A 24,884-nucleotide genomic window follows, 5' to 3' on the forward strand; every position below is an offset into this window, starting at 1 on the left:
TATCTGGTCAGGTCTTTTTTGGCCTATAATCCTTTGCCTTCCTAACATTAGTAGTCATGAAGTTCAAATTTTTTGGAGAATATGAGACCTTTCAATATTTAATTTCTAACCACCTTTTCAGCTCCTTTAATGCTTATTTTCTTGAAAATCCCTCTGTATTTTGCTCTCTGTTTTGCCTGGAGCAATGCAGTAGTGACCTTCTTAACTGAAATGAACTCCTAATTGTTAGCTGGTTTCTGTTGCATATATCTGCATTTTTCCTTCAGGTAGCCATGAAATTTCACATGTGTCACTGTTAATGTTTATAATTATTTGTAAATATGTATTCATTCATTTAACCATTTATTAGACATTTATTCTTTGCCAGCTGCTGTTTGACTTTTTCCCCTTTCCCCCCACTGTCCCCTTGGACCTTCACTTATAGGGCAGACAACTTGCCCTCTTTCTTTTTGTATCCTCAACCTCTAGTCTAGGGTCTTAAATTGTAGACATACCATCAGTATTGTTGATGCTCCTTTTGTGTTTCATCAGAAACAAATTGTTATTAGACTGAATTAAGATTATTAAGAAAATATGGTCAAAGGGAGTTTTTTCCCTCTAGCCTTATTGAGGTATAATTTATACACAATAAAATTCACTTATTTTTAGAGAATAGCTTAGTGAGTTTTGATAATTATATACAGTCATATAACTAGGTAGTGAACTTTTAGAATCTAGTTTTTAACTTGTTTTTACTATATTGTTTTTAAAATTTTAACTTTTTTCTCTTTTCTTAGATTTCTATATTGTTACTAACTTTATGCAGATCTAATAGGAAGAAGAAGGATTGTTATTTTTTTTCTTTTCCTTTTTGTGAGCTATATGGATCCGCTTTTCCATTTCTATAATACAAGGATAATAATAAAGAATGGAATTTATGTAATAAATGTAAATAAAGAGACTTGATAAGCTTTTACATAGATAGGGAACTCTAAATTAAAACTGGATTCAGTGGCACGTGGGTGGCTCAGTCGGTTAAGCCTCCGGCTTCGCATCAGGTCATGAACTCACAGCTCATGGGTTTGAACCCCGCGTCAGGCTCTGTGCTGACAGCTCAAAGCCTGGAGCCTGCTTCGTATTCTGTCTCCATCTCTCTCTCTGCCCCTTCCCTGCTTGTGCATCTCTCTCCATCAAATATAAATAAACATTAAAAAAATTAAAAAAACTGGATTCAGACAACTAGAATTATAAAATTACCAACATTTTAATAAGGTACAAGTTATATACAGAAATGGAAGCCATCAAAAAGTCCCTAAAATGTAATCTTTTCCTCTCCTCTTACCAAATAAATAAAACCAAAATAGTCTGTTTGAGGAGAAAGAAAAAATAGCTTTTAAAAGTAACTTTTAAATCTCATTAAAAAGTAGCTTATTTTGATTCACATTCTTTGGGAATCAGATAAATCTTGGATTTATTCTGAAGAAGCACAGTATATGTGCACAAATTTTTGCATGTAATTTCAGTGTTTTCTAACCCACTGTGTTCTACAAAAAACCCAATTATTTTTGTGATGTTGTCTTGAATTTACAAACTCTTTAATAGTATTTATCCTCAAATTGAAGAAATGACTGTTAGAAGTCTTCTGAAGATATTTTCTGGGGATTATAGCTAGTGACAGTATATTTCTTTTCCCATACATACATACGGTGTTGGTGATGGTTACCTTGTATTTGAGAGTGACCATTGACGTGGATGATGGCTACTGGGGCTGCTGCTTCTCAATGTTTAGCTTGCATAAATAAGAATCACCGGAAAACCTTGTTAAAATGGATTCTAGTGGACCCCTCTGCCAGAGATCAATTCACTTAGGTTTGTGGGGGTTACAAGACTTTGCATTTTTAAATAATCTCCTGGATGATGCTGATGTTATTAGTCTACGACTTTTCAGTAATACGGTGCTAAACTAATCCTGGTTTCTAATACAGGAAAGCTTTCTTTACCAGATTTAAAAGGGTATGTGAAAGCTATTATCGTGTGTACAAAGTATGGTTAGTGGTTCTCTGTTTTGTGTTTAGGAGAAGCATTATTTTAGTTCTAGGGTTCTGCTTAAATTTGTTTTTTTTAAAAAAAACCTCTACTAGTAATTGCAAGGAACTCTTTAAATGTTTGATTTCACGAATGGTAAAGAGTGGCATTTAGCTGAAGGACTGTTTACTTCAAAGATCATTTGGATTTTACTCCCCCTCCCCTGACACAGGCATGTTAAGATTGGAAAATGACTTTAAAAAAGTGATTATTGACCATGATTCATATTATACAAAAATGTTATTTGCAGACATTTAAAAGTGTCTTCAACTCTTCTGTAACAGATGAAAAAAACTGGTTTGATGTGCTTTACTTTTTAAAAGAATTCTTGCGTATTTCCTTTTTTTTTTTTTATGTAATGGTGAAGTACTGGTCATACAAGAATATGCTTAGAGAAATATGTGTCATTAAAAATAAATAGATAAAGTGGAATTTAAGATAAAATGTCAAGTTAAACAGTGATGATAAGCATTATTTTGTTACTTATATCATGATCTTTTGTTCAAAACTAGAAACTTAATTATAGGCTTGATAATAAAGCTATAAATTAATATGACCTACTGTATAATAAAATTAATAAAATTTGCTTTGTCTCTCCAGCTTTCATAGTAATCGTCCAAGTAAAAGGTTTTGTATTTTTAAGAAGCACTCAGAAGATCTCAGGTAACTAGTTGATCTTTTTAAATTCTATTGAAAAATTGTAGAACTTCAATTATGTGTGATGTATATGACATCTTTATTGAAATATAGTTCATATACCATGTAATTCATGCCTTTAAATTGTACAATTAACAGTTCTTAGTGTATTCACAGAGTTGTGCAGCCATCACCACAGTTACTTTTAGTACATTGTGGTCATTCCAAAAAAGGAACTCTGTACCCATTTATAGTCATCCCCATTTCCTTCCAACTATTCCCATCCCTAAGCAACCACTAATATAACTTTTGTCTCTATAGATTTGTGTATTGTGGACATTTCATATAAATGGAATGACACAATATGTGATCCTTTGTGATTGGCTTTTTCCATTTAACATATTTTCAAGATTCATCCATGTTGTAGCATTTCAGTACTTCACTTTTTAAATTGCTGAATAATGCCCCATTGTATGCATCTACCATAGTTTGTTTATCTATTAAGGTTATTTTAACTTTGAAGCCATTATGAATATTGTTGCTATAAACATTTGTGTATAAGTTTTTGTCTGGATTTGTGTTTTCATTTCTCTTTAGTGTATATGTAGGATTAGAATTTCTGGGCTATATGGTCACTCTGTTGCACCTTTGAGGAGCTGCCAAACTGTTTTACAAAGTACCTTTACTATTTTACATTCCCATGAGAAATATATGAAGGTTCCAATTTCTTCACATCTTTGCCAACACTTGTTATTACCTCTTTTTGATTACAGCCATCCTAGTGGGTTTGACGTGGTATCTTATTGTGGTTGTCCTATTTTTAAACCTGATATCAGAATGCCCGATTTAGAAATCTAAATGATTGCTACTGGACATTGGAGAGTTCTATTCATTATGTCCTTAGATTAGAGGTATGATTAGCCTATATTCTTTTGCTAAATTTCAGTGGTGACAAGTTGTATCTTCATTCATTTATATTATAAAATGAGAACAAAAATAAGGGTGTCCAACAATATTTGATTATTAAAAAGATAACCTAAGATACCTAGTAAAGTGACTAACACTTTTTTAGTTTTGAAGTAAATTTCTTAAACCACTGGAATTCTTGAAATTACTATGTAGCTTCGTAATTCTTATTTTTCCTTTTTCAAATAAAGATAAGTGCACAACTTGCTTACCATGTAGAAAGAACTGTTGATGAGTATTTCTAAAGATAGTGATAATTCATTTTGCTTGTACTACACACTTAACTCAGAATCCACTGAGAACCATTTTTTTTTAATATTCTTTTGAAGCATTTGGACTCTCTTGTTCTTTATTTTGTTCATGTTGCCATTGCTACTTGGAATATCAGTGTCTTTGCTGGACCAAGCTAATATATAGAGATAAAGTTAGCCAGTACTTGTTTTGATGCTTTGACTTAGTGGAAAAGGTAGAAAAAGGAATGATATTATGTTTCAGGATCTTTGTACTTACTGGTTCCTATGACTAGTTTCATTCCCCAGATGTATTAGTCTGTTATCTCCTTTGGGTTGCAACTCTGAGCCTTTCCTTGACCGCTTGATTTTTAGATTATATCTTCTCCCCTGTGCTTTACCCCAGCACTCCCTATCTCCTTTTTATGCTCATTTTCATTCAGATCATCTTTTATCATCTGACATACTGTATACTTTACTTTTAAATTTTTCTGTGTGCTCTCACTAGAATATGTGAGGTTTGGATTTTTGTCACTGCCAGGAATTGATTAGTGCCTGGCACATGGTAGGTACTCAGTAAATATTTGTTGAATAAGTTAATGTATATGTTGAAAATGACTTATATGAACAGTCATATAAGCCTTATATAACAGATTTATATGAACAGAATAGGCCCCATCTATTATATAGGGATCAGTGGCTCACAGGGAGAGAAAGTTTTGATTCAGCTTTTAAAATGCATTAGTACAGATTTTAAAACATTTACTGAATTCAAGGAAATAGATTAAGATTATATTACATGTTGCCCTTACTAAAAATTATTATAAGAATAAAAAGGGCTTTTTTCAAAAGATGAGATTTTAGTTTGATTTTTTTTTAAGTTTTTATCTATTTATTTTGAGAGAGAGAGAGAAAGAGGAGAGTGTACATGAGCAGGGAAGGGGCAGAGAGAGAGAGAGGGGGGAGAAAGAGAATCCCAAGCAGGCTCTGTGCTGAGAGCACAGAACCTCCCACAACTATGAGATCATGACCTGAGTTGAAATCAGGAGTTGGATGATTAACTGACGCAACCACCCAGATCCCCTAAGTTTGATTTTTACCATAATGTTTCAAGCTCAATTGTGTGTATGTGTTTTAAATGAACTATATGATTTTAAAAATCTGGAATACTTTTCTTTCTTTTTTTTTTTTAAAATTTTTTTTTTCAACGTTTATTTATTTTTGGGACAGAGAGAGACAGAGCATGAACGGGTGAGGGGCAGAGAGAGAGGGAGACACAGAATCGGAAACAGGCTCCAGGCTCCGAGCCATCAGCCCAGAGCCTGATGCGGGGCTCGAACTCACAGACCGAGAGATCGTGACCTGGCTGAAGTCGGACGCTTAACTGACTGCGCCACCCAGGCGCCCCATGGAATACTTTTCTTTCAACTGGAATAGGTCTCAAATTGAAAATGGTCAATTTCTGTGAATGGACGTAGCATACTTATAATTGTAGAACAGTAGTTTTTGTAATTAGTCTTTTATTAGATTGGAATAGTCACTCTTTAGCTATTTATGATACGTCTACCAGGTACATAATATAGCAGGTCCTATGAAGAGGACAGTGATGAATTAGTCTTGGAACCAGCCTTTAGGGAATGTACAGTTTATTGGGCAGGAGATAAGGCATGAACATATAAAACTATAATAAATCAAGGAGGTGTTTGTTAAGTTCAGTAGAGTTTTTTTTCCCCAAAGGAAAGAGTGGTTGTTTTACTTGGAAATATCTGCATAGATGTTAGGTGTACTTGGCTTTAAAGAATGAATATTTAGGGGCGCCTGAGTGGCACAGTCGGTTGAGCGTCCGACTTCAGCCAGGTCACGATCTCGTGGTCCGTGAGTTCGAGCCCCGCGTCGGGCTCTGGGCTGGTGGCTCACAGCCTGGAGCCTGTTTCCGATTCTGTGTCTCCCTCTCTCTCTGCTCCTCCCCCGTTCATACTCTGTCTCTCTCTGTCCCAAAAATAAATAAAAAACGTTGAAAAAAAATTAAAAAAAAAAGAATGAATATTTATACTGATAGAAGGTGCACAGAGGCATTCGAGTTAGAAGGAATAGTGTGAATAAAGGTGCAGAAATGAGAAAGTACAAGGCATACAGAGGGAATAGCTAGTAGTAGATGGATGGAGCATGAAGTTCAGATAATGGTAATAAGGAAAGAAGTCTTGAGCAGTAGTTTTAAGCCTAGAGCCAAATTATAAAAGTGTTGAAAATAAGGTTAAGGAACTTGGACGTAAGTTGGAGAACATTGGAGAACCGTTGATATTTTATATAGAATCAAGTGATAAGGAAGATTTAACAATAGGATGAGTTATAGATGCATGAATCCTACAGATTGGGACAATTGTAGTTATGAACGATTTAGGTAGTTAAAATGATGAGGCAGTATTATATTATCTTTGAGACTATGGGCTCTGGAATCAAAGTGCTCAGTTTCAAACCTGGTGCTTACCTTTACTGGCTCTATATCCTTGGTAGTTTACTAAGCTAACTTTATAAAAAGATAATAAATTCTAGCACCTGCCTTTTTGGGTTGTTAAAATATTTAGATAAGATGGTAGATGTATGTCTAAAATTGTTAGCTTGGCACAGTATAAATAATAAATATTATAAAATCCTTGCTATATTTATTATTTTAAGGAAGAAGAGACAGAGATAACTATAGTTTGAGTTTTACTATCAGAGGAAACATCATAAGAAAGACAAGTCAGGAGAAATTAATTTGGGAAGGAAGTACATGATTTTAATAAAGGTCAGTTTTAATGTCCTAATATGACATCTAGGTGTAAATACACATCACATTGTTAGAGTAGAACTTCAGATAAGTCAGTCTAAGGTATGTTATTTGTTTGTATTTGTATATTGGTAAAACACTTAAATTTATTAAGTTATGTGATGAACTTCAAGGCTATATTTATGCTTTGTTGATAAATTGACGGTAACAATGATCACATCACATAATCTATTTTTTTTTTACCTAAGCAAAAATAACTTATAAGCAGGATTCCAAAGAATCTCATGAACCCATAAGAGGAGGAGGTGGAACCAGAACAAATGAGGGAAATAGAAAGCTACCAATTGCTAACATTGCTTCTCTCTTGTCTGAGCTGCTGAGGCAGGATGATCTTGTCTTTAATATTTTCTCTGGACTTGTGTTCCATTTTCCTTTCTCAGTGCAGACCAGCCTTCTTTACTGATGACTCAAATATAGTAGTCCCATTCCCCCACGTCTTCCCAGATCAAGAAGTTTGATTACAAATTCTAATTAAGAATCCTTGTTTAGTGAAGGTCCCAGGAACTATGACTAGTGGAAGAGTAATTTAGCTACTGCTTACCATTGAGACTGCTTTTAGTTTCTGCAAGGGTAGTTTAATAGAGAAGACTATATAATTGGTTATTAAAGTATTTAAATCTTAACTTCCCTTAAGCTTTTAAGTGTAACTTTAAAATATTCCATCTGGAAATCTAGTACTTAATGTTTATTTTTGAGAGAGAGAGAGGGAGAGAGACAGGGTGAGTGTGGGAGGGGCAGAGACAGAGGGACACAATCCGAAGCAGACTCCAGGCTCTAAGCTGTCAGGACAGAGCCTGAAGCGGGACTCAAACTCACAGGCCGTGAGGTCATGACCTGAGCCGAAGTCACAGGCTCAACCAACTGAGCCACCCAGGTGCCCCTAGTACATTTTAATAATCACTTTCAAGAGAGCTTTTAATTAATGTTTGATAAAAAGTTCATTTAAGTTGAATAAATTTTTTAAACAGTCCCATTTATAGTTCAGGTTCCTTAACAACTTAACATCATTTATACTTTTAATATATTTGACTTATTTATTTATTTATTTATTTAAAAAAAAATTTTTTTTCAACGTTTATTTATTTTTGGGACAGAGAGAGACAGAGCATGAACGGGGGAGGGGCAGAGAGAGAGGGAGACACAGAATCAGAAACAGGCTCCAGGCTCTGAGCCATCAGCCCAGAGCCCGACGCGGGGCTCGAACTCACGGACCGTGAGATCGTGACCTGGCTGAAGTCGGACGCTTAACCGACTGCGCCACCCAGGCGCCCCTATTTGACTTTTTTAAACAGCACTTCAGATGCTTGACACACAAGATCCCAAGTGCTTAACTCTAGTAAATATAATAAATTAAGCATATAGTGGTTTTCTAAATTCTCTGAAACACTTCCATATATTTGCAGGCTTAATAATATTTTAGAATACCTTTCAACAAAAAATCAGACGTTTAAACACAATTTAAATCTTAAGGCCAGTGTCACATCCTGCAATATGCCAATTGTGTTTAAATACTTCAAATAGCAAATGCTACACAGTTTGATCCAATGAGTATAAAAACTATTCAACAAAAAGTATCAATGGCTTTGAGAATTCTTTCCTAATATTTTTGAAAATTTGTAATCATTACAGATTTCATTTAGGAACTACAACACCCAGTGAGGTTTTCTTAGGGGAACTCATAATTTTGGCTCCAGCAAGTGGACCAGTTGCCAGTGCTGATATACTAAGTACCTCAAGCTTTGCACTTTTATGGTGAATTAACTACTTTAGTTAATACAGCGTTAAATGAGAATAGTGGCAATACCTTTAACATATGGTACACAATTGATTGCAGCTACAACATGTCTGTTTTTAAAGCCTTAATGTTTCTTTTCTAATTTTTTTTTCATCACCTAAGTGAAACACTAGATTATAAACTCTTTCAGAGCACAGACTATATTTTTGGTCATCATTATAATCACAATACAGTATAATATTACAGTATGTATCAAGAAGCCTTAGTAAACATACATTAAGTGAATGAATACTGTATGCTTGCATTGCAGATGAGCAGAGGCACAAATAGATTGTGACTTATTGAAGAGACACATGTTGTTAGTACAGCCAAGGTTGGGCTATAGATCTCTTGTCACCCAGGTTTTAGCAACTGACATGAACTGTAAAAGTTTATAAAGCAGGGGTGCCTGGGTGGCTCAGTCAGTTGAGCATCCAACATTGGCTCAGGTAATGATCTCATGGTTTGTGAGTTTGAGCCCTGCATCAAACTCTGTGCTGACAGCTCAGAGCCTGGAGCCTGCTTCAGCTTCTGTGTCTCCCTCTCTCTGCCCCTCCCCTGCTCTCTCTCTCTCTCTCTCTCTCTCTCTCAAAAATAAACAAACATTAAAAAACATTTATAAAGCAAAAATACTTTCTGTAAATAAATAGTAGTATAACTTGAATATGGCTCTTCCATTTTCTAGAGAATCATTTCAGTTATATCAAGTTTCTATAATAAAAATGGGAGTGACAGTTATGACATAAAAAGCAAATTATAGAAAAGTAATCATTGAACTTGTATATGGATTTTTATAAAAGATGAAAACCTTTTCTTTTATACTGTTTGCCTTTTTTTTTTTTTTTTATAGGGGCATTACTCTAGTGTGCCTTAATTGTGATTTCATAGCTGATGTTTCTGGCTTAGATAATATGGCCACACACTTAAGTCAACATGAAACTCATACTTGTCAAGTTGTAATAGAGAAAGGTACGTATTTATAATTGCATTACTTTGGATTTTTGAAATTTGTCCAGTATTTTTGGTCAGCTACAATATGAGCTCTTTACTAAATCGTTATTCTCACTCATATTGCATATGCCATTTTAAATATAAAACTTTTCTTCTAATTTCAGTTTCTGTTTGTATCCCAACTTCTGAACATCTTTCTGAGTAAGTTTAATTTTTAATTCAGTGCAATTTAATTTGATGGATTTTAGCACTATTGCATTTTAAAATGTATCATTAATAGAAATGAAAAATATTAAAGTATTTTGTTTGTTTGTTTGTTTGTTTTTAAAGCTGCTTGTTGAAATAGGTTCCTGCTCTTTGGAGCTCGTGACCTGGTGCAAGACAAGTTGGAATTTCCTAAGTTCAAAGTTCTGAGATGTTTTCTTACACAAAGGCAGTTAAGCAGCCAAGTTCATGACACTAGCTCTCATTATTCAGCAATTTTCAGCTTCAAATGGGACTAGATTCTTATTCCACCTTATCTTTGTGTCAGGTTGACATATCTTAACATATGTTTTTTGTTTTGTTTTTTTCCCCAGTTGGCTCTCTCCAAAAATAACTTTTGTTGCTACGGTCATTTCTTACTTTGCTTAAAATAATTTGCGTTTTTCTCTGCTGTACTTGCCTTCAGAATAATACATTCTAAACGATATAGCTGTTTGTCTTTTTGTCTGTTTTGTCTGCTTTCTTAATTTCTTATAAGTCTTAAGCTTTTAGGCCAGATGATTGTCTTTTTCCTCATCTGTTGTCTGTCATTGTACTATTTTTCTTATTTTTCAGATGCAGAGGCAGCCCAGAGATTTCAAAAAATGTCCAGGGTACACCTGGACAGTGTCCCCCTTCGATGGACACAACTGATGCCTGTTCTCTCTTTCCAAGGAATGTGAATAATTTGACTGTGGGACCTGCTCTAGGTTGTGGTCTCAAGAAATCAGATTTTGGGGAGACTCCCTTCCTTCATGGCTGGCCTCCCATAAGGCTGATGCTGATTTAGCCAGAGATGGTTTTAAGCCCACCAAATTGAGCACAACTTCCTGCTGGGGGCTTGGCTCTTGATCTTAGGCTTGTGGGTCACTTGTGGCCAAGAAAACCCATTCAGATAAGTGCTTCAACATCCAAGTTGAAGTGTAGTCATTTTGGCTGCTACCTTTTAATCTTTATCTAGCATGAATGCAGTCCAAGGAATACAAAAGCTCTCTGGTTGTTAGGAAACCATGGTTATTTTTATGTCCTTGGAACAACAGGTCTCTAAACTTATGTTCCAAATTGCAGTTATTTTTCTATCATTTAAAATATATTACTCAGTGCTAACTTTATTATAGAGTTTTAGCAATACCAGTTCTCAGATTTTTGAATTAAAAAAAATTTAATTTTGGTAGCTTGGTTTTATGTTCTCCATATTTACAGATGTCTATTTTATGATGTCTATTTTTATATTATTTTTTTGAAAACTGTTGTTTAGTGTTTGCTTTGTTTTGTTAAGAACTCCAAGAGATTCCCTGGAATTCTCTATGGATTTCTTTATAGCTGCCTATTTATAGCTTTTTAATTTGGCTGTTGGTCAGACCATTAGACATTATTATATCCTCTGTCTTACTTTGGGATATTTATTATTAATATTATCTTAATGATTGTGAATTTTAAAGTGTAAAGAATTGGCAGAACCTCTTCTTGCAGACCTTAAAACAAGTTTTAAAGTCACATGTTTGTACGTCAAGTACAAAATAGCCACTTAACCATTAATGTAGTCTCTTTGGGTAAAGGTAACATTAAAAATGATGGGGGCCAATAATGCAGTTGTTATATTTTATATATATATTTCCTCATACATATGTATATTTTAAATATTGAACATTTGTTTATTTTAGCTATATTAAATATAGATATAAACAGTTTTGATGCTATTAATTTCTTTTAATAAAAGTTGTATTGTTTAAGTGCCTCAGGAATTATTTACCAATAAAGAATTCATATGAAAGCTATAGATTTTTATCATATAAATAGGAGCATTGCTTTAATTGTTTTATGGAGGCCTTATTATTTGGCCTGCAAACTGAAAGCTGTGTCTACTTAATGCATCTTGCATTTTTTCCTGCAGAACAATTGAAAGGTCACTATAGTATACCAATTTCTTGAATTTTAAAAACAAGCAAAATGCTTTTTGTGATCTTACCTGCTGTGAGGTTAGGAGCTTCTGAAAGTATGACCTCAGTTATGTTTTTTACTCTAAAATCAAAACTTCTTTAATTTTACTTTGAAAGAGATTTAAAGCCAACTTAGATGACTACTTATTATAAAATGTGCTCCTTGTAAATAATAAGAATAATAAGTTGAACCCATTAGTGTTACATTTCCAAAATAATTTGTACTGTAAATGAATGATTTTCCAAAAGCTCCCAAAGTGGCTTGTTTCGTAATAATTTGACATGGTGATATATTAGTCTTTATTTCCTTATCTGTCTCTAGAAAATTTTTGTCATTCACCCTCTTTCTACCCAATTTTTAAAAATATTTTAAAATTTTGCCCAGAAACAACAACTTCTTTCTGTTTTTAGCATAAGTTCCTTTTTGTTTATAAATCTTTGTTTTGCTCTACCTTGGTTAAAGCTCAAAAATATGATAAACTACATTATTTTTTTAATGTTTTATTTATTTATTTTGAGAGAGTGCACACGAGCAGGGGTGGGGAAGAGAGAGACAGAGAAAGAGAATCCCAAGCAGGCTCTGGGCTGCCAGCAGAGAGCCTGATGCGGGGTAAAACTCATGAACCGTGAGATCATGACCTGAGCTGAAATCAAGAGTCAGACACTCAACCGAGTGAGCCACCCAGGTGCCCTGATAAACTACATTCTTGATAGAACAATGTAGGAGTACTGCATTGTGTTCTTTCCTAGGACTCTATCTTATAGTGTTATCCAGTTTATTTTCTTGAAGTTTAAGTTCTTAAAGTTCTATCACCTATAACTCCTTTTTTAAAAAGTTGGTTTAAATAAAACATTAAGGCAGTTGATGTAAAATTTGCTTATTATAGGCAGTGGTTGAATTTTAATTTGGTTTTAGCTTGAGTCTGATCCCTCCTTACCATCAAGTTTATTCACTTCATCAGAAATTGTCATTTCATGCATGTTTGTTTGGTGACCACTAAATAAAAAGTGAGATTGGTTCAGTTTGAGTCCATCACCATTCTTAGAAAAAATGATTCCTAAGCTACATAGACTTAGGACTCTTGCCATATTTGTGTCACATTTTGGCAAAACACCTTGCTGTTTTGGGCCTCGTTTATTTATTCAGTGGTTTCTTAAACATCTGATTTGTGCTTGGCACCATTCTAAGTGCTAGAAAAATGAACTGAAATCTCTGCCCTCCTCGAGCTCATGTTTTATTTAGTGCTGAAAGACTGACAATAAAAAGTAGATAAAACATATGGTATATTAGATTGTGGTCAATACTGGAGAGAAAAATTGAGTAGGGAAGGGGAATAAGGAGTACAGGGTTGGAGGTGGGAGGCTTCCATTTGAAAGTTGGTGGTCAGAAAAGGCCTTTGAGTCGACACTGGAGTGAAAACCTGAACTGCAAGGAGACTGGGTTGGTTGCAAATGAGTGAGGAAGAGAGAGAGAGCAGTAGGAAGCAGGGCGTGGGAGGTAATGTAGGCCATGTGTGAATTTGGCTTTTACTCTGAGATAAGAAGCTGTTTATTAAGATTTTGAATAGTGAAGTCTTTTATATCTCAGTAAAAACTACAATCAACAAAAAACCTTAAATAGAGAAGAGTGTTTATATTACTCTAGCCCCTGTCTTGAGAATAAACTCTAGAAGACCAAGGGCAAATTTCAGAGGATTAGTTGGGAGGCTATTGTAATAATCTGGTAGGAGATGGCAGAGGGTTAGGCTAGGCAACTAGCAGTGTGGGTGATAAGAGGTTTGATTTGGGGTATATTTTGAATTTGTTGTTGGTTTGGATGTGAAGTAAGAGAAGAGGATGACTTCATAGTTATTACTCTGAGCAACTAGAAAGATGGCATTATTGTTATTAATTGAGATGGGGAAGACTAGGAAGAATACATTTGGAAGGGAAGATGAAGACTCTGACTTGGGACATGTTTTAGTTTGAGATACCTCTTAGACATCCAAATGGAGATGCCATAGTCATTCACTTGTGTGAGGTTAGGGGAGTTTCTAGGCTGTAAGTATCATTGAACACTGTTAAATGCCATTGGAATGAATATAAGTAAAACCAGAGTAATATGAATTAATTGGTATATTATATCACTGTCAGTATCTTGATTATGATTTTGTCCTATAATTTTGTAAGATGTTATCACTGAAGAAAACTGGACAAAAGGTACATGGAATCAATATATATTATTTCTTACAATTGCATGTGAATATGCAATTGTCCCCAAATAAATATTAAATTTAAAAAGGTCATGGGACTGTAGGAGATTACTGAGGAACACAGTAGAGATAGAGAAAAGGTAAGGTCCATAGTTTGAGCTCTGTGGAATCTGACAATAAAGGGTTAGGGAGATGAAAAGGAGGAGGAGACTAAACAGTGGTGGCCAATGACATAGAAGAAAACCAGGGGAGTGGTAGTGTCCTTGGGGTCACAGTTACTCTTTTTGTAAATAGGAGTGCAGACATGTTGTAGGGTTCTGGACTTCTGTTATTCAATATTGGTTATACCTACATGCTATAATTTGTTCTTAGGAGAAGATGATTACAGAATGCCGCATATCCTTATCTCTGGTAGCAGAACCTTTTGACCTTAAAAAAAAACTAAATGTCTGCATTAATCCTTAGCATGGTTAACTCTCTACATATATTCTCATAAAAGTAATTCTCTTGCATTTCTATAAAAGAAAATAACTTAAGTCATTGTTTCCCAAATGAATAGTGGAACTAGTGTGTCCAAAATTTATAAAGTATCGGGGGGGGGGGGGAGGGAAGTTTCCATAGTCAAATAAGTTTAGGAAATGCAAGTTAAAATTATATAGATTCTTAAAAAAATTTTCTTTTAATTTTTAATGTATTTATTCTTGAGAGAGAAAAAGAGAGAGCGAGCGAGTGTGTGTGTGTGAGCCTCAGAGGTCAGAGAGAGAGGGAGACAGAAGCTGAAGCAGGCTCCAGGCTCTGAGCTGTCAGCACAGAGCCCGACACGGGGCCAAACTCATGAACTGTGAGAGTGTGACCTGAGCCGAAGTCAGATGCCCAACTGACTGAGCCACCCAGGTGCCCCTAAATAGATTCTTTAATATAGGATTTTTCATGCTAGATGTGGCCCATGAGTGTCTACAAGAATATTTATTCAACCTTACTTACTAATTTCCTGACATTAATTTCCATATAATACGTATGTAGAATGCTGATTTAGAGGAATCATTCTTCAGATTCTCTGACTTGAGAAATAAATAGTTGTGTAGGGTTAACGAGGATGGAGTCCTAGACATTTCATTCATTTTTATGTATTTTTCTAGACTTTATAACTTGATAGCAATGTACATTTTCATGTTTTTAGAAGTTAAATAAAATCATATCTTCCATTATGTTTATAAAATTGAAGAAATACATAACAGGGACAACCAGTTATTAGCTTATTCTGTCTCTGATTATAGCTGCAACAAATTTTTTTTTTTTTTGGAGGAGGGGTATGGTTACTTTTCATTTCACACTAAGAACCTTAAGAATCTCTCATTTATTTGTAGCTTCTTTTCCTTATGCTTAGTTTATCAATATACCCACTTACCTACTTTTCTTGAGGCTATTTCCAGCCTTTTATTATCTGATTATCTGTTAAGGAGTTTCTTCCAATGTAAAGTTTTGATACTAGCTCCACATTAAACCCTCTCAGACTGCTAAGGGGACAGTAGTTAAATAACACAAGCTCTACAGTTGAGTGCCTCATTTGGAGTTCCTACCCTGCTGTTTACTACAGTGTGTGTGACTTTGGGTGGGTTACCAGTTGTCTGTGCCCCATTCCTCATTTGTAAAAATGCAGATAACAACAGTACTTGCTTATAAGGTGTTTAGGGAATTAAATGAATCAGTTTATGCATATAGTTCTTACAAAATAATTGGTCCATAGGAAGTGCTATACAAGTGTAAAGGTATCAGTGTTACTATTGTTGTTATATTACTGTTGTTCATGATTTTATTTCTGCCTGCATTTTCTTAATCTTCATTAGGATTACTATTTTCAACCTAAGCTTCCCATACCATTTTCACAGATCAGTTTTGTTAACTTTCTTTTCCTAACCCAGTATATATATATTTTTTAGAGTTATTGTTGAAGCAAATAGTAGTCATGCCATTAGATTTTTGGTATCTGATGCTCACCAAACTGCTGTTTGAGAATGTCTGTGAATGCTCCTAGGTTCCCTTTAGTCATAATTGTATTTTATAAATAGTAAGAATAGTCTTTTCACCTAATTATCCTGCCTTATGCTGATTGCACTGTGGTTCATCTCATATTTTCAGTCCATCTCTCTGATTTTGAGATCCTTCAGCAGCCTCACTCTAATCATTTTGGTATTTGACTACCTGAGTTTGCTCTCATCTCCAAACTTGGAGAAGCTACTGTGCATCTCCTTTCCTTTGTCATTTATTGAAATGTAGGAACCTATTGTTTGGAATCCTCCACATGGAAAAATATCTGTCTCCATCCCACTGTGAAGTATGGTATTGTGAAAGGAGTGCAGCTGTGAAATAAGGCAGCCCTAGGCTTAAGTGCTAGTTGTGTATCTAACCAGCTCGTTGAGCCCCAGCTTCCTCATCAGTGAAAGGTCTGTGAGAATTCCTTACAGAGTTGTTAGAAAAAGACATAATGTATGAAAATTAAATTAGTTAAGTTATTAACTTAAATAATTGAAATTATTAACTTCAATAATTAAAATTATTTAGCATTGGCCTGACAAAAAGTAGTTAATAAATGCATGTTGTTGCCATTGCTGTTCCAGCTCCTGCTGTTACTACTGCTGCTACTGTTAAGGCTCTTCCTGTTACTGCTCCAGCTGCTCCTGCTATTTCTGCTGTTAATACTGTAATTACTGCTACTGCTGATGACAGGAGACCCTGGAAACCACCTGTCAGTGGCATCTTCTTATCATTGAGAGTTTTAGTGCAATCGATTTGCACTGTAGTTATTCGTAATTTCAGCTTGTAGTTCAAAGGTCTTGCAGTACCTTCCTCCAAACTGCTGGGTGGATGGCATCTTACTGAAGTGCTTCAGTTGCATCTGATATAATTCTTTAATGTCAGATTGAGTATAGTTCTTACTTTTCTTGTCTAGAGACTATGAAACAACACCCTTGTTGAAAACTTGTACATAGGGGCACCTGGGTGGCTCAGTCGGTTAGCATTTGACTTCAGCTCAGGTCATGATCTCACAGTCCGTGAGTTTGAGCCCCGCGTTGGGCTCTGTGCTGACAGCTCAGAGCCTGGAGCCTGTTTCAGATTCTGTGTCTCCCTCTCTCTCTTTTCCTCCCCTACTCATGCTCTGCCTCTCTCTGTCTCAAAAATAAATTTAAAAAAATAAAAAAAGAAAACTAGTACATAATTCTCTCTGTTGAGGAGAAAACATTCCCTTTGAGCGTATAGAATCCCCCTTTAAAAGAAAACTTTTAAAATTATTAGTAGGCATTCATTTCCTGGCTACTTATTCGATATTACTAGATTTATGGATATGTATAACTATGCCAGGTAGTAGTAGTAAAGTTGCTGTTCCTTTTGTAGACCTTTGAAATGATTTTTTTAAAAACTTTACAATGTTAGGGTGTAATTCAATCATGGAATTGTACTTTTCTATTTGTTTTTCCCTTATTTTCATTTTCTTCTTCCTCTGTCTTCTCCAGTATACTATCTGGGTGAATTAATTATAACATAGAATAGAAGTAAATTTTCAGGTTTTTTGCAAGGTTAATTTTCTTGACAAGTTCAGGTTAGAAAGATATTCCCCTCTAACACATCCTGAGAGTATGAGTCCATAGTAAATCCACAAAACCTCAAACTTAGAAAACTAGGCTACTTAACCAGTTGTCTACTTTATTGATTGAATCAAATGCACTAAAAGCCACTGTTTAAAGTGATTTTAGAAGTTGATTTGGTTGTCTCAGTTACCTTTAAGTTTGTTTTAATCAAAGTACAGTAAACACCGGAGTTGAAGACTCCTCTCTCTTATTAACTTTATGTTCAAGTTACTTACTTCAGTTTCATTTGTGAAATAAATTTAAAAATAATCTTTATACTATTGTTTAGAAGATTGCAGGAGTGTAAAATATTTTACAAATAAAAATTTGTATTATGTTTTATTAAATACTCCTAATTTAAAAGAGTACTAGGAAGAAATGAAAACAGAAAACTTACTTTCCTTAAAACTGAGTTCCTCTGTCTTATTTCAGAATGGCTACTGTGTTTTATTCTTAACACCAATTGTAACTGCATGGCTCTTTAATAGTATGATGTAAATAAATAACCCTCCCATATATTCCTTGACCCAAACATGGATTTCTTGCCTTCTGTGTGCAAGACACTGTATCAAGTGCTGGATATGGAAACATGAATAAGGCATAGTTCATGCCATCAGAGTAATTACAGAATAAGCCAATCAGAATTGTAGACACTGAGTCCACATCTTCACAGGGCCACATAGTAAACTGATTTCATAACCAGTTAAGCCAGTAATACCATGTATATATTACATTATGTGATTTTTGTGAAATACTATACCAACAGAGAATCTGGACTTGTTCCCAAAGAGAAATATCACTATTATACCACTCTAAACAATACCAGTAACTCATTAATTATCCTTCATAAATGTAAGCCACAAGTAAGCTCTTTTAGAAACAGAATGGCACCCTTTTAAAGTAAGCTTTATGTTTAGGAATACTATCTTTCTTTAATGTTTACTTCTGGGGCGCCTGGGTGGCTCAATCCGTTAAACGTCCAATTTCAGCTCAGGTCATGATCTGACAATCTGTGGGTTTGAGCCCCACATCGGGCTCTGTGCATACAGCTCAGAGCCTGGAGCCTGCTTCAGATTCTGTGTCTCCCTCTCTCTGCCCCTCTCCCGCTCATGCTCTGTCTCTCTCTGTCTCAAAAATAAATGAAAACATTTAAAAAATTTTTAAAAAGTAAGTAAAAATGTTTACTTCCATTGAATACTGTGACCATTGAAGAGTATGTAAGAAATCATTCCATTATTTTCTTGTGAAATTCTGAAATTATTTGGAGAAATTATTTGTTCTGAACACATTCTCTAAGTTAGAGAACCTTAAGTATTCAAAATGGTCAGTGTCTTCACTTCATATATTTGATTTAGTGGGAAAAAGGCAAACTGATCTCATTTATGAGGTACATGGAATTTATTTTGGGCTTATTTCCTTCTCTAAACTAAAAAAGTATTTTTTAAGTTTATTTATTTTGAGAGAGAGAGAGAAAGTATGAGTGGGGAAGGGACAAAGAGAGAGGGAGAGCGAGAATCCAATTGGGCTCCACAGTCAGTGAAGAAAGAGCCCGATGTGGGGCTGCATCCTACAAATCGTGAGATCATGACCTGAGCCGAAATCAAGAGTCAGACGCTTCACCAACTGAGCCACCCAGGGTCCCCTAATTTTTTTTTTAATTTGAGTATAGTTGACACACAGTAATCCACTAGTTTCAGGTTACAGCATATGGTAATTCAACTTCTCTATAAATGCTACGCTCACCACAAGTGTAGCTACCATCTGTCACCATACAACACTATTGTAATATCATTGACTATATTCTCTATGCTGTACCTTTTATTCCCATGACTTATTCCATAACTGGAAGCCAGGATCTCCACTCCCCTTCCCACATTTTTCCCATTCCCTACCACATTCACCTCCAGCAACTATCAGTTTGTTCTCTCTATAGGTCTCTTTATGCTTTTTGCTTGTTTATTCATTTGTTTTTTAGATTCCACATATGAGTGAAATCATACAGTATTTGTCTTTTTGTATCTGACTTATTTCACTTAGTGTAATGCCCTTTAGGTCTATCCATGTTGTTATAAATGGTAAAATTTCATCCTTCTTTGTGGCTGTATAATACTGCAGTGTGTGTACACATATATACATACATATACACACATGTATGTACATATATGTACAAGTTATATATATATGTACATATATAACTTCTTCATTATACACTTATATATTGATATTTGGTTTGCTTCCATATAAATTTATGCCACAATGAACAAAGGGGTGCATATATCTTTTAGAACTTATGTTTTCCTTTTCTTTGGGTAAATACCCAGTAGTGGAATTATTGGGTCATGTGATAATTCTATTTTTAATGTTTTGAGGAACCTACATACTGTTTTCCACAGTGGCCATGCTATTAACATTCTCACCAACAGTACACAAGGGTCCCTTTTTTTTGTACATCCTCACCTTGTTCTTTCTTGTCTTTTTGATTTTAGCCATTATGACAGGATTTAAAGTGATATTTCACTGTGTTGTTTTAATTTTAGTTAAAATACTTCAATATTGGTTTCAGGAGTAGAATTTAGTGATTCATCATTTACATACAACGCCCAGTGCGCATCACAAATGCCCTCCTTAATACCCATCATCCATCTATCCCATCTCCCACCTATCTCTCTCCATCAACTCTCAAGTTTGTTCTGTATCATTAAGAGTCTCTTGTGGTGTGTTTCCCTCTCTCCTCCCCCCCCCAATATATTCACCTATTTTGTTTCTTAAATTCTACATGAGTTAAATCATATGGTATTTGTCTTTCTCTAATTGACTTATTTCACTCAGCATAATACACTCTAGCTCTATCTATCTTGCAAATGGCAAGATTTCATTGTGGTTTTGATTTGCATTGCCCTGATGATGAATGATGTTGAGCATCTTTTTATGCGACTGTTGGGCATTAGTATGTCTGCTTTGGAAAAATATCTATTCAGTTCGTCTGCCCATTTTTTAATTGAAATGTTTGTGTTGAGTTGTGTAACTTCCTTATATATTTTGGATATTAGCCTTTTGTCAGATATATCATTTGTAAATATTTTTTCTCAGTATATTGTCTTTATTGTTTTGTTGATGGTTTCCTTCACTGTGGAAAAGCTTTTTTTTTTAAGTTTATTTATTTTGAGAGGGAGAGTGCACGCATGAACTTAGAAGCGGCAGAGGGAGAGGGAGAAAGAGAATCTCAAGCAGTCTCTGTACTGTCTTGAGATCCTGATGTGGGGCTTGATCTCATCAACTGTGAGATCATGACCTGAGCTGAAGTCAGGGGTTGGCCACTTAAGTGAATGAGCCACCAGGTGCCCCAAAAGCATTTTTTTTATTTCAAGTTTTTATTTAAATTTTAATTAGTTAACATATATGGTAAAATTGGTTTCAGGTGTAGAATTTTAGTGATTTCATCACTTACACATAACACCCAGTGCTCATCCCAACAAGTGCCCTCCTTAATACCCATCACCCAATTAGCCCATCTCCTCCCACCTCCATCCATCAACCCTCAGTTTGTTCTCTATAGTTAAGTCTCTAATGGTTTGCTTCCCTCTCTCTGTTGTTTTTTTTCTCCCTTCCCCTATGTTCATCTCTTTTGTTTCTTAAGTTCCATATGAGTGAAATCATACGGTATTTGTCTTTCTCTGACTTATTTCACTTAGCATAATACACTCTAGCTCCATCCACATCATTGCAAATGGCAAGATTTTGAGGGCTAAGTAATATTCCATATATATATATATGTATTTACATAAATATGTATATCAAAATACAGTATACACACACACACACACACACACACACACACCTTCTTTATTCATTAGTCGATGGACTTTTGGGCTCTTTTATAATTTGGTTATTGCTGATAATGCTGCTATAAACATCAGGGTGCATGTGCCCCTTCAAATCTGTATTTTGGTATCCTTTGGGTAAATACCTAGTAGTGCAATTGCTGGACAGTAGGACAGTTCTATTTTTAACTTTTTGAGGAAACTCCATGCTGTTTTCCAGATGGCTGTACCAGTTTGCATTCCCACTAACATTGTAAGAAGGTTCTCCTTTCCACATCGTCGCCAACATCTGTTGTTTCTCGTGTTGTTAATTTCAGCCATGCTGACATGTGTGAGGTGGTATCTCATTGTGGTTTTGACTTCTATTTCCCTGATAGTGAGTGATGTTGAGCATCTTTTCATGTGTCTGTTAGCCATCTGGAAGTCTTCTTTGGAAAAATGTCTATATCTTCCCATTTCTTAAGTGCATTCTTTATTTTTTGGTTGTGAGTTTGATTCTTTATGGATTTTGGATACTAACCCTTTATCAGATATGTCATTTGCAAATATCTTCTGCTATTCCATAGGTTGTCTTTTAGTTTTGTTGATTGTTTCTGTTGCTGTGCAGAAGCTTTTTATCTTTATGAAGTCCCAGTAGTTTATTTTTGTTTTTGTTTTGCTTGCCTCCAGAGATGTGTCTAGTAAGGGGTTGCTATGGCCGAGGTCATAGAGTTTGCTGCCTATGTTTTCCTCTAGGATTTTGATTGTTTCCTGTCTCATATTTAGGTCTTTCATCATTTTTAATTTATTTTTGTGTATGGTGTGCAAAAGCTTTTTATTTTAATATAGTCCCAGTTGTTTATTTTTGCTTTTGTTTCCCTTGCCAAGGGAGACGTATCCAGAAAACCATTGTAACAGCCGATGTCAGAGATACTACCCTCTGTGTTCTCATATGAGTTTTGTATGGTTTTGGGTCTCACGGTTAGGTCTTTAATCCATTTTGAGTTTATTTTTGTGTATGGTGTAAGAAAATGGTCCAGTTTCATTCTTTGGCATGTAGCTGTCCAGTTTTCCCACCACCATTTATTGAAGAGGCTGTCTTTTCCCCATTGTATAGTTTTGCCAGTGTTCACTGTCATAGGTTAATTGACCATATAAGCAAGGGTTTATTTCTAGTCTGCCTTTTCTGATCCATTGATTTATGTGTGTTGTGGCAGTACCATACCATTTTGATTACTACAACCTTGTAGTATATCTTGCAATTGGGAATTCTGATACCTCCAGTTTTGTTCTTCTTTCTCAAGATTGCTTTGATTTTTCAGGGTCTTTTGTGGTTACCTTCTCTAAACTGTTGAAATGTAACTGGGTTTGGAGATAATGGGGGCTCATGCCCTTGGATTTCTCTCCCCTACCATGGACATTAATATGTCAAACCAAATCTTGAGCAATTCTAAAATGGTTTCTCCTTTTCAAAGTGGGTACAATATATTTGCCCCTACTATGTAATTACCAGTCAGTAGGTAGGAGCTATGTGTCAAAATATGGTGGTTTCTGGCAGTTTGGACCTCTATTTTTGATACCCGGTAAGCAGAGAAGGATGGGAGAATCAGTGAAATGAAAAGATAAATGAAACTTTAGTGTAGTCCTTCATTTAGGACAAACTGTACCAGCTTCTGCCTGTGATTCTAAGGTTACTAGTTTTTTCAGTCTTCTGGTCCTGATGGTGCTTGTTTATTATAAATTAAATATTCCAGAATTAATTCAATATTGCCAACAAAATGACAAAATAGAGCCCTAGTCTGGCATCAGAATCTTCTGCCTTCACTAATGGTCTTATTATTATTAATTTTTTTGCTTCACAATTTCACAAAAAATTTTGTTTCTTTTGATTCCTGTCTCTTGTTAATTCTTTCTTCTATCCATACAGAGTGGTTTTTTACTCTTATCTTGCCTAACGTTAGATCATACCTAAGTGTTTAGAAGTGGATAGATAATTTCATATGATAGCAAATAAGGCTGGTCCTAACAGGAGTATACCAGCAATCAAAACAAATATCTAATGTATTGTGTTTAAGAGTTGGGGGAAGTATGGCAGGGAAATCTCAAAATATGAAGGATATGTAAGTGGTAAAAGGCTTTACGAGCCTGTGTGGTACATCAAATAAATTCTGGACAGTAAGGTTGACTCCCAACTCTACCCATGTCATTAATAATAACTAACATTTATTGAGCACATGTAATGTGCCAGACACTCTTCTCTTTTGTATTTATTGACTCATTTAATTCTCACAAATTAATGAGATGTGTGCCAATTTTATGGATAATTTTATGGGTAAGACAGTTGAGGTACAGATACATAATTTGCTCAAGGTCACATAGCTTTCAAGTAGAGAGACTCCATTTAAATTATGGCAGTCTGTCTTCAGAGACCAAAGTAATAAGCACTGTACGCTATTACTTCTCTGGTTGTACTTGTGGTTACACATGTAATTCCTGCTTTGTTTCTGATTGGCTGTGGAGCTACATGGGACTGAGCTTCAGTGTGTTTTCACAGGAGGGTAGGCAGCAACTGACACACTTGCAGCATTGATGTACTGTAGGCAATAGGACATTTCAGCAAACAATGGCCATAAATTGGTCTATTAGTAAGATTAATTTGGCAGTGATACTCAGCATATTTAAGAGTGGAAAACATCCAGAGGCAGAGAGATCAGTTAAGCTTTTTCACTTTTCTTGGAATGATTATAAGGGAGCCTGATTCACAGGAAAGGAATTGGCTGTGAAGCAATGCAGTGGAAATTTGAAGTAGAGCCACCACTTTTAATCCCGGTTCTATTGCTTAATAGACTTATTTAGCATTTTTGGGCTCAGATTTTTCTCATCTATAAGACAGGGACAGTTGTACAATCTCTTAGGGCTCAAGTCTAATTCTAATACACTGTGATATTTCTGAATTGAATTGTTGATTGATTGAAATAAACTAATAAAAATGGGGGTGGGGTAAAGCTCTGGATGATGACTCTGAGGTTATCTGTTTGGAAGTGATGGTTGGAATTTTTCTTCAAGGATGAAATAAATAACCCTGAGCAGTTCTGAGTGGTAAATATTTCCATCTGAATGTTTTGCAGGCATCACAAGTTCATTTTCCCCCCACAGTATATGTTGTTTCTCCTCCTGAATTTCCTTTCTTGGTTAATAGTATTACCATTCTCTTGCCACTTGAGGCAGACATATAGGTGGTCCTATTTACTCTACTCATTTATCTTTATCAAGTTGGTACTTATATTCTGTTGGTTTTTATTTTGTTTGTTGTCTCCCTAAACCTTCCTCTTCTTTATTGACACTACTGCTTTACTTGAAACAGGCATTAACTGTCTCTTCTCTGGACTTCCTGGGTGGAACCTATCCTCTCCTAATACTACCCTTTCTCTTTCTTTCTTAAAATGTTTATTTATTTTAATAGTAAAGGAGAAAGTAGAGGAGGGGGTATTTATTTTGAGAGGGGGGCAGGGAGAATCCCAAGCAGGCTCTCCACTCAGCATGGAGACCCACCCACATGGGGCTTGAGCTCACGACCACAAGATCATGACCTGAGCCAAAATCAGTAGTCAGACACTCTTCTGAGCCACCCA

At 35.3% G+C, this 24,884-nt stretch overlaps 1 protein-coding gene across 9 annotated transcripts in view; it reads left to right on the forward strand.

Annotated features, from left to right (window-relative positions):
* ZNF280D (zinc finger protein 280D) overlaps positions 1-24,884 on the forward strand; it is a 247,229-nt gene that overhangs the window by 185,922 nt on the left and 36,423 nt on the right. For 8 of the 9 annotated variants that reach the window (XR_006293287.1, XM_043555352.1, XM_043555349.1 and 5 more), the window contains 3 exons: positions 2,665-2,727; positions 9,351-9,469; positions 9,616-9,652. Coding sequence is in view for 8 of the 9 variants with exons in the window: in XM_043555352.1 (XP_043411287.1) it covers positions 2,665-2,727; positions 9,351-9,469; positions 9,616-9,652 (219 nt within the window). In the remaining variant the exon portion in view is untranslated. Of the gene's footprint in view, positions 1-2,664; positions 2,728-9,350; positions 9,470-9,615; positions 9,653-10,270; positions 11,887-24,884 lie in introns of those variants that run through there. The other variant, XM_043555354.1, reaches the window with a different exon arrangement.

Source organism: Prionailurus bengalensis, chromosome B3 (genome assembly GCF_016509475.1).
Source record: "Prionailurus bengalensis isolate Pbe53 chromosome B3, Fcat_Pben_1.1_paternal_pri, whole genome shotgun sequence".
Taxonomy (NCBI): domain Eukaryota; kingdom Metazoa; phylum Chordata; class Mammalia; order Carnivora; family Felidae; genus Prionailurus; species Prionailurus bengalensis.